Below are 10,724 nucleotides of genomic sequence, written 5' to 3'. Positions count from 1 at the left end.
CAAAATTGTGAGAAAAAATAGAAAACATGAATGAAACTATTATAATTTAATATTAAATAGATATCTGAAAGAAGGACAAATATTTTTTCAGTCCATATCAATTAATTTTACTCGTCTTTTGGCTGAAACTTTCTTTAAAATCAGTAAACAAAAACTATGAAAATATGAATCATGTTGCTATGAATTGTGTACCATTTCGTATGAACGGGTTAATTCGTGTACGTAATTATGAGAACGAACAACGTTATTCAAATGCTGGTATGAACATGGCATAAAGCGTTTACATACACACCATTTCATTTAAATATCACATTTCAAATTTTTATTTGTTACTTCATTTTAGTTGACATAAAGGCCCCCACTCATTTATCAGTCTGTGCCATGGTAGAACAAGAAAAGGTAACAGCAATACCCAGCTGACTAAACTGGGCTATAATGTTAGTGTCAAATTCCTTACGACATTTGCATGGTACAATAATACAGGTAGCATTATCATGCCAGCTGATGGTAACATAATGTGTCAAGTGCATTGAATTGATGTCAAATTTTGACACCTTATGTTACCAACAATTGCCGATGCGGCTACCTGTGTATTTGTACCATGGACATTTGTTATATTTATTTCTATGTTCGATGTATATTAGGGATATATATTTTTTGAAGAAAAAATATATTCATCAGAAAAAAACTATTTCCCATGAAGACTTCTTCATATAAATGACATGTATCCTCCTCCAAGTCCGAACGACGTGCCGCGCACTAAAACACCGCTTATAGTGGCGGTACAATATTTGTTAATATGGTGTGGTATTTTGATAAGTTTGAAAAAATAAAGCCCTAATAAACATGTGTTTTTTGATTTCAAAAGCAAGACATTGAAACAGCTTCTCCTTTTTCATTGAATTTCCAGCGACCTCAACATATTTGCAATAATTATACTTTCTGCGAGAAATAATGCATTTAGTGGAATGATATGGAAACATTCAAATTGAAAATCTAATGAAATTTCATTCATGTTTTCCAAAATATTCAATCAAATGTGAAAAAATTAGTTTTAGTTTTTTAAATTCCAATAATTTATAGACATTTCCTTATTTTGTTTACAAATACAACTGGCAGTAACGTTACAAACAAAAACAAATTCCTTTGTGGTTGTTGTTCGAGTTGTATTTGTTGTAGTATTAACTTTACCTTATATTTGTTCTACCAAGAGTCTGTGCCGTCAGTCCGATGAACCCTTTATGTATGTGTGACTGGCAAGTGTGTAGCACCAACCATCAGTCAAGTCTAAAAATGTTTAATTTCTCCTCCACGAAGAAGCTTTTAGGAGACATGTATTTATCAATGACTTATGATGTGTTACAAGGCCATGAAAGGCTTTATCTTTTCGATTTTTTTTGAATGTAAGTGCATATTTTCTATCTTCTGAAAGTCATTTAGGACTCGGTGACCAATTTCGAGAAAATTCAGAGCGGTTTAGCCGTAATTTTCCAGCAGATTCCTCTACCTTCCCTCCCAGTCCTTGGTTTGGCTGGCTTATGCCTGATTTAGACTATGCTGGATTTAGCAAATCCAGTGGATTTAAGTTGTCATTTTCATACAACATATGTCAAATAAAACCAGATAATTGCGAAATCCAGCATAGTCTAAATGGACTTTTACATATTATTATTACTACTAGGTGCCACCGTGGTACAATGGTATGCACACCCGCCTTGCACGCAGAAGGTCAGTGGTTCTATTCCCCGGCCAGGCAACATCAAACATTTTTCAACGGTGGCAAAATACCCCTCAGTAATGTTGGCGACATTTCCTGAGTATATCAGCCTTGAAAAACTTCTCTACAAGTGGTGTTGTAAGGCACGCCGTTCGGACTCGGCGATAAACAGTAGGTCCCATATCATTGCGCTAATATGAATCGGGGTGCACTCATTGATATGAGAGAAGTCTCCCTTGTCCCGTATGGGATGTTGTGGAACAATGTTTTTTGTTTTGTTACTACTAGTCATGGCATAATAATATAGGTAAAGTCATTAGAATAATGACAATACAACTCTGAAAATCTGTAACTCATCAATCAAAAAAAATACAAATACAGCCATGCGTATATGCGTCATCGTTTTCAGATATGACAAGAAATGACAAAAACAACATCCAATTGTAAATAAACAAAATACTGGCAGAAATAATTTGTAATGTAATCATGTATGAAATTGGCTCCAATTACTTCAATGGTGTGGAATAATAAAAATTGTTGGAGCTCAAGTCATATAACGTTGAAAGTATTTTTTTTTTTGCAACAAACAATAATACAAACATTAGTATGACATGTGATATATGCATGTAAAAAAGTGATGGTGTGCAATTAATCGCCTTTAAAGCATCTAAAATATGTATTTGGTGGTTTCAGCAATTAAAAACCCAGTAGATATGTTTGCACCGAATAAGTTTGGCGATAAACAATGAGCAATGTGTGGTATTCTGGTATTCTACCTATTTAGGGGGTAAGATGTTTGTAATTGAAGTCAATCTAGAGCATTTAAGTCTGAATTTTTAATAATTTCGTTTGTAGCTCTATTGGGTTGATAACTGCGACAATGAAACAATAAAAAACTCCATCCATACGTCCCGAGATATGTGCCTCTGAAGTTCCGAAAATTCCGTTGTTTACTTGGAATAGAAAAGTTTGTTCTCATGTCCCAGATTTGCGCCTGTCCATAGGAGAAAGTCTTACATCCCGGACAGAAGCCCGACAATATAGATATACATTATACTGTGTATGATATTCCTTAAAGTTTACGATGGTAATCATATTATCATGATCCATTGAAAAATTGCGAAGTTATAAACAAGAGAATTTTCTGAACTTGAAAGGCCCATATCCCGGGAAGCATGGGATTATTTCATTCGACGAACTTTATATTTTTGTAATTAGGATGAAAAGCTCCAGCTGGAGAGTATTGAACTTGCTCAATTACCGTAATTATAAGCGTTTAATTTTACCAGTTTATGTCGGTAACGTGAAAACGAGCTAGAAAGAGTATTTTGTTATAGTTTTAATGTACACAACAACTTCGCTTTTACAAACTCAGGCCATCAATGGCATACAACTAAATAGACATGAGTGCTAAATATATAGAAGATTAAGCATTGTTTGACGATTCTTTATGATGATTTTCGAGAACCTTCAAATAAGAAACTCACTGAGTGAATGAGCGATACGTTGAAAATTTAAATCACATTTGACACAAGGTATTGTCATGGATATGCTGTTATATGAGACTTCAATAAAAATATCTTCGTAGAACTAGTTTAATTCAATGGTGGGGGTATAGAACGTCTGTAGGCCATATGTCCGAACATGTATGGTGTAAATGGAAGTCTGAATATTTCGTGGTAGATGAAAATTCGACAAAATACATGTATTTAAAATTAATACCGCGTGACACCATTATCAAACGCACGTACCTCTTCTTAGATTATTTTAAAATGAATACCAACAGAAAAATTTTTGTTTTTTATATACATATAACATTTTAGAACAATATATTTTTATTTAATTTTCAGCAGTATTTCATATCGGATATTTGTATAGTTTATGCGTTAGATGACAACTTAAAATCCTAAACCGTACATTTGAAAAGTTTTAGTAGTTTGAAGATAAATTTAATAACGATTATAGTTTCATTTTTGCCAATTTTGAATATCCTTTCAATTTGCTTTTTGCTTTCACTATTCCTAAATTGTTATTTAAATGTCTAATTCTAAAATGCATTCGGCATTTAAAAAAGAATTTTTTTACCTTCTCTGGTAAATTTACTTGATTGCTAAGTTGCAAAAGTCTACGCTGTAAATTGTTATTATGATCTATTTTTGAGCCATTAATAGATGCAAAGACGTATTCAAGACTTGTAATATATTTTAAGAACTCTTGATTAGGTTTTTTAAGGAAGCCCAAAGAAATTTGATCCACCCATGAGCCGGTTTTCTCGTGATCTTCGTATTCATTCAAATTCAGTTTCCAAATAACGTACCCAGCCATTTTTTCGAGAGCGTCTCCCTGGAGTTGCCCGACATCTTCAACTGGTTCTCTTTGTACATCTTCAAAGCCCAACATTTCGTTTTCAATACCTTCGAAAATAAATGGATCAACTGCACTGGGATTGATCTGAACATTGGATTCTAAAGCCACCAGCTCGTTTTCAGAACTTTCACAAAGCAAGGGATCAATTTCACTAGTATTCATCTGATCATTGAAACATAAAGCAACATCTTCATTTTCAGCCTCTTCGAAATTCAAGGGATCAATTGCAATCGGATTGACCTGATTATTTGAAGATAAAACCACGCCTTCGTTTTCAGGCTCTTTGAAATTAGAGGAATTCATTATATTCTGGTTGATCTGATCATTGGATCCTAAAACCATAAATTCAGTGGGGTCATTTTTAACATTTTTAGTTTCTTGAAGAATTTCTGTATTTCGAGCTGGAATAATAAATGACGAATGATGTATTATAATAAACAAGTGTAATGGTACACAAATAAATAAATAAATTAAATAAATATTTACCCATTTTCAATTGAGTCAACGGTATCATTATTTTCCAAGAATTCACGTTCCCCATTCATACCCATAAAACATTCCGTATTTTCCAAGAATTCAAGTTCATCATCTGAGCCCATAAAATTTTCAGTACTTTCCAAGATTTCACGTTCTTCATCTAGGCCATAAGACATTCACTAATACCAAAAAATTCTCGTTTAATTATTTCTTTTCTTGAAATATTTGTAATCTTACTCAAGCTCGTCATATCCGGATGTAACAACAAATGGTACGGCAGTTGGTAATAAATAACATCCTCTGGAAATCTTTAAAATATCAGATGGCAAAAAGTGGTCTCCGCATATAAATTCTTTACCACTGAAATTAATCCCACATGCTTCTGACCACTTCAAGCGCATTACCTCATCTGTTGGGATGTGGAAGAAGGAACTATTTCTTCCACAGTCCTTTTTTTTACACAGAAAGCAGGATCTCATTTTGAACAATTGAAAATATTTCGTTTGAAATCACAATTTGTAAATTCAAATTAATTTTAAAGGTAACTGTCATAAAAGTATGTATACATAAATACTATTTGCCACAATTGACAATTGCATGTTTTCATTTCATTTGAAAGTTGAGTGTTGTCAAAGACAAATTTTTAAAAAAATTGTAATCATATGTTTGCCTGACTTTACCTCTCTTATTATGCCATGCTACTAGTACTCATATCATCCTGCGAAATGTGTGGTAACGTTATAACTATTGGAGAACTTAAGGCCGCCGCACATACGGCGCGTTGAGAGTTGCATTACAATAACCCATGGCCCAATAATAGGTTCTCCATCAAGCGAATTCAAAGAAAAGCGAATATTTTAAATGTCAAAATTCATAAACAGAGGCGAAAAATTTTTTGAGGCGAATTTATTTTCTGTCAATTCAGGTAGATACATACAAAACATTTTCCGAGAAAAAGTTGTTACCGTAGTTATTTTTGTTTGACGAAACAGAAAATACCGGCTGATCGAACTTGAACTGCTAAAATAAGTTATTGTAAATTAAATTCTCATACAAACACAACAAATGTTGACATTTTACGTGTACAACATTAAGTTTATTTGTTTTCTTTTTCGAGATACATCTACCTGTTTCTATACAGTTCGACATTTCAATACCTCACAACGAATTCAAATGACAAATATGAATTTTGACAGCTCAAATCAAAATCAACCACATGAAAACTTCAAGAACAAACTTGGCATCACTTACACATTTTTCATGTTGTTGTTGTTTTCAACGCGCAACGCGTCACACAACGGACCGAATGTATTTGGCCCATTAGGGTTTCATCTCCCTGCGAAATATGTGGTTTCGTTATAACTGTTGGGGAACTTAGTGTTGCATCTTCTAATATTTGAGAAAGATGATGGCTAATTTCATTATTACTACTACTCATATTATCCTGCGAAATGTGTGGTACCGTTATAACTATTGGAGAACTTAAGGCCTGGGTACATAAGCTGCTTCGCCTGGTTGCCCTGCTTTCCTGCTTCATTTCTGACATAATAAAAATAAAAGAATAAAGAAGTTCGACATTTCAATACCTCACAGCGAATTCAAATGACAAATATGAATTTTGACAGCTCAAATCAAAATCAACCACATGAAAACTTCAAGAACAAACTTGGCATCACTTACACATTTTTCATGTTGTTGTTGTTTTCAACGCGCAACGCGTCACACAACGGACCGAATGTATTTGGCCCATTAGGGTTTCATCTCCCTGCGAAATATGTGGTTCTGTTATAACTGTTGGAGAACTTAGTGTTGCATCTTCTAATATTTGAGAAAGATGATGGCTAATTTCATTATTACTACTACTCATATTATCCTGCGAAATGTGTGGTACCGTTATAACTATTGGAGAACTTAAGGCCTGGGTACATAAGCTGCTTCGCCTGGTTGCCCTGCTTTCCTGCTTCATTTCTGACATAATAAAAATAAAAGAATAAAGAAGTTCGACATTTCAATACCTCACAGCGAATTCAAATGACAAATATGAATTTTGACAGCTCAAATCAAAATCAACCACATGAAAACTTCAAGAACAAACTTGGCATCACTTACACATTTTTCATGTTGTTGTTGTTTTCAACGCGCAACGCGTCACACAACGGACCGAATGTATTTGGCCCATTAGTGTTTCATCTCCCTGCGAAATATGTGGTTCCGTTATAACTGTTGGGGAACTTAGTGTTGCATCTTCTAATATTTGAGAAAGAAGATGGCTAATTTCATTATTATTACTACTCATATTATCCTGCGAAATGTGTGGTACCGTTACTCTGTGTTTAGAAACACAAATTTCTCGGGAAAGTAAATTGAGTTTCTTGGGAGAGAGCGGAGAGGAAAGAGCTCCTCAATACTCTTTCCTACCCCCTATTGCCTAAAAACTGAATTTACTTTCCCGAGAAATTTGTGTGTCTAAACACGGACTTATAACTAGAGTTGTACAATCTAGTTCATTTGAAAGATCTAGTTCAATAGCTCAGCTCTTTAAACTGAACTAGGTCAATAATCTAGTTCATAGTTCACTGTCCAGTTCAATCATTCGGATCAAAATCGTTCACCGGCTCTTAATCGGTCGTTTGATGAAAACGCATACGTAACCAAATACAAACAAACAAAAGACTAATATAATTTAACTACTCCATAACAAAAATATTACATTTGCATAGTTTTATTGCATTCTTAAAGAAAGATTAATTAATTTTAGAAAAAACATCCTTCATTTAGGTGGCTGGCAAAAAATCGTATGTTGTGTGTGTGTAGAAATTGTCATTGCAAAAAAGCTTTGTGTGTGTGTGTTACTTTTTATTTTTCCCCCTTTTTTTCTATCCAAAAAGGCAGATTGAATCTGGATTCGACATATTGTAATATGTTATGTCTCGTATGTTTTTGTAGAAAGCTTCATTTTCGGACAGCTATTCCATGTACCTTGATCCAAAACATAAACAAACTGATCACATTACAAAGGCATCCCTTAACATAGACGACGCCGTCACTTTATATATTTGTGAACGACATGTTGAACTAGATTGTGAATCGTTCGTTGATCGACTGATTATAGTTCAGTGAACTATTGAACTATAATGAACTATATCGACTGATCTAGCTCATACGCTCTTTTCAATGAATCGTTCAATTGAACTAGTTCGTTCATGAACTATACAACTCTACTTATAACTATTGGAGAACTTAACTAGGCGTTTACACTAGACAGTTTGTCTTCAAATACAACTCTGATTTACTAACACATACACATGGTACAATAATACAGGTAGCAAATTTTGACATCTTATATTTGTACCATGCACATACATACATTTGTCGTTTGGCTACCAGCTGTCCATCATTCTTTCACAGACAGCCGGGTTAACAAAATTTTGACCTTTTTTGTAAAAATGTGTGAGATAATAATTCAAATGTGTTGAAAACAAAAGAACATGAACAAAAACAAAATATGTGAACGGAAAACAAAAGGAATTCGATGATTTTCATTCATAATTTTACAACTGTTTTTGCTGTTGTCTGGACGCCTACGTCACAAAGGCAAGTTTTGGGATTTTGACAACCAATACATGAAGTCAACTGTTCTGTCATTTGTAAACGCAGGGTAAGGCTTGGGTACATAAGCTGCTTCGCCTGGTTGCCTTGCTTTCCTGCTTCATTTCATGGTTTAATAAGAAAGGTTAGTCAAAGCTTTCTGTCAATTTAATTTTTTTCATTCGAGTGTTCCTAAAATGTCAAAACAAAGTACACAATCTGTGTATGTGTGTTTATTGTTTGAAAAATATGCCAAACAATTTTAAAAACAATCGAATTCAATGATTTTTAAAATTGTTTTTAGAATATTTGTATGGAAGAAATTCTTCAGCTTTGCATTGAAACAATCATTTCATAATATCTACAATTCGATTATGTGGAGAAACCTTGACACTTCATTCATTTTTCGCGTTTTTTTTATAAAATGCTCAAAATAAGGTATTATAAACAAACCCACTTGTTGCTTTTGTATATACTAATTTTGAAGTAATGGGAATTCAGGAAAAAGCAGGGCTCTATAGATTGTTTTCATTTAATTAAACCTACCTCTTTACTTATACCATGCTTCATTTCTGACATAATAAAAATAAAAGAATAAAGAAGGCCGAGCAAATTTCAAACTGTGTTGCCCTTTTCTGTTTTATTCTTTTATCAGAAGTAAGCAAGGCAAGCAGGCAAGGCAGCTTATGTACTCAGCTCTTTAGTGTTACATCTTCTAATATTTGAGGAAGATCAGTACGTTGTTGATATAATTCCAGATCGAATGGTTCACTTTGTTCAACTGTTTGAACCGCTGTGTCATGTGGAAGATGACTGGGCTCATTTTTTTCAAGTATGCCCAGTTGCATGACGAATATCAAAGACCCGAGGAAGGAAATTTGGAAGAATACCGGCAGCAGCAGCGGCTACACGAATACATTCAAAGACAACGACAACAGCAGCAGGAGCAGGAAGAGCAGCAAAGACAACGTCAACAAGACCTGTAGAATCTCCAAGGTGCTGCTGAGATTTCGTGATGTCAAAATACATCCAGTGTCTGACAGCGATGATGACTGATCAATTTATTTTCTGCTTTTTGTGATGAGTGATCAATGAATCAATTTATTTCCTGTTTCTTCTGCATTTATATCATTATATAATTACTTATATAATATTTGTTGTTTTTGTCAGTATAACTGAAATATCAATCAATTTATTTCCTGTTTCTTCTGCATTTACATTTTATGTAATTTTCAATTTCATCTACTATTTTCATTAGTCCCGGTCCACACTAGCGTGAATTTCATTAAAAAATTTCATGAAATTAGGTGTTATTAAATCGAATTCCCCACTATAGCAATTTTATGATTTTACTCTACTTTACTCTACGATCTAGAGACGCATAATTTTATATCAAAATTTCAGTGAAATTACTGTAGTGTGGCCCGGGAAAGTCTTTATCCTTACGATTTTTTGGAATATAAGTGCATATTTTCTATCTTCTGAAAGTCATTTAGGATTCGGAGACCAATTTCAAGAAAATTAAAGGAGGTTTAGCCGTAATTTTTCAGGAGATACCTCTGCCTTCCCTCCCAGTCCTTGGTTTTGGCTGGGTTATGTGTTTCACGAAACCTATTATTTCTATATTTTCGTGACTTTTGCGCACTATTTCAGCTATATTCGACTAAATATTCAAAAATAACAAAAATTTATTCGGAACAAATTGAATACTCTTCCACCTGACGGAAAAAACTTGAAATTTTGTTTAAAATTGTAAGTTTTTTCTAAGTAGCCGGCCTTCGGCCGGGGATTTAAGACTTTCTCCCATGGTATAAGTAAAGAGGTAGATTTAAATGGAAAAAATCTATAGAACCCTTGCTTTTCCCGAATTCCTAAAACATCAAAATCTGTAAACACAAAAGCAACAAGTGGGTTTGTTTACAATACCAATGTTGAGCATTTTATAAAAAACACGAAAAATGAATGAAGGGCCAAGGTTTCTCCACATAATCGAGTTGTGGATATGATAAAATGTTTCTTTCAATGAAAAGCTGACAAATTTCTTCCATACAAATGTTCTAAAAACTATTTTAAAAGCCATTGAATTCGATTGCTTTTAAAATTGTTTGGCATATTATTCAAACAGCACACACACATACAAAGATTGTGTATATTGTTTTGACGTTTTAGGAACAGTCGAAAGAAAAAATTTAAATTTACAGGAAGCTTTAGCTAACCTTTCTTATTAAACCATGCTTTCTCCTATGGACAGGAGCCAATTTAGGGCACGAAAACAACATTTTTTTTTAATTTAAATTTTTTTAAGGGAATTTTCGGAACTTAAAAGGCCCATATCTCGGGAAGTATGGACTTCCCCCCGGAAAACTTTATATATTTGTGATCAGGACAACAAGATCTACCTGTGGTAATTTTTCCAGATTTTTCCGCCAGGTGGAAGAGTATTCTATTTATGCCATTTATTCTTTTATTTCTGCTGTTTTTATAATGAATTATAACCAGTTTTCTCTTTTCTAGGATAGCGTTTTTCCTTAGCGCTAAATTTTAATAACTTATATTTTATAATATTTTTGCACAC

General features: G+C 33.6%; 1 protein-coding gene across 2 annotated transcripts; it reads right to left on the bottom strand.

The window, feature by feature from the left end:
* Positions 1 to 2,584: 2,584 nt before the first annotated feature.
* Positions 2,585 to 5,252, bottom strand: LOC141390454 (uncharacterized). 2 transcript variants are annotated; one of them, XM_073963405.1, is made up of 3 exons: positions 4,799 to 5,237; positions 4,571 to 4,740; positions 2,585 to 4,485 (listed from the first exon to the last, which is right to left on the bottom strand). In XM_073963405.1, exons 2-3 carry the CDS (start codon positions 4,623 to 4,625, stop codon positions 3,677 to 3,679), a joined length of 864 nt encoding a protein of 287 aa, XP_073819506.1. In that variant the 5' UTR covers positions 4,626 to 4,740; positions 4,799 to 5,237; the 3' UTR covers positions 2,585 to 3,676. The 2 variants fall into 2 exon arrangements, with proteins under 2 accessions (XP_073819506.1, XP_073819507.1); XM_073963406.1 differs by having other exon boundaries at positions 4,348 to 4,485; positions 4,571 to 4,721; positions 4,799 to 5,252.
* Between the last annotated feature and the right edge of the window lie 5,472 nt (positions 5,253 to 10,724).

Source organism: Musca autumnalis, unplaced genomic scaffold (genome assembly GCF_047663935.1).
Source record: "Musca autumnalis isolate F117 unplaced genomic scaffold, ASM4766393v1 scaffold_1, whole genome shotgun sequence".
In the NCBI taxonomy this organism is placed as follows: domain Eukaryota; kingdom Metazoa; phylum Arthropoda; class Insecta; order Diptera; family Muscidae; genus Musca; species Musca autumnalis.
This window is presented reverse-complemented; position numbering and strand designations above follow the sequence as displayed.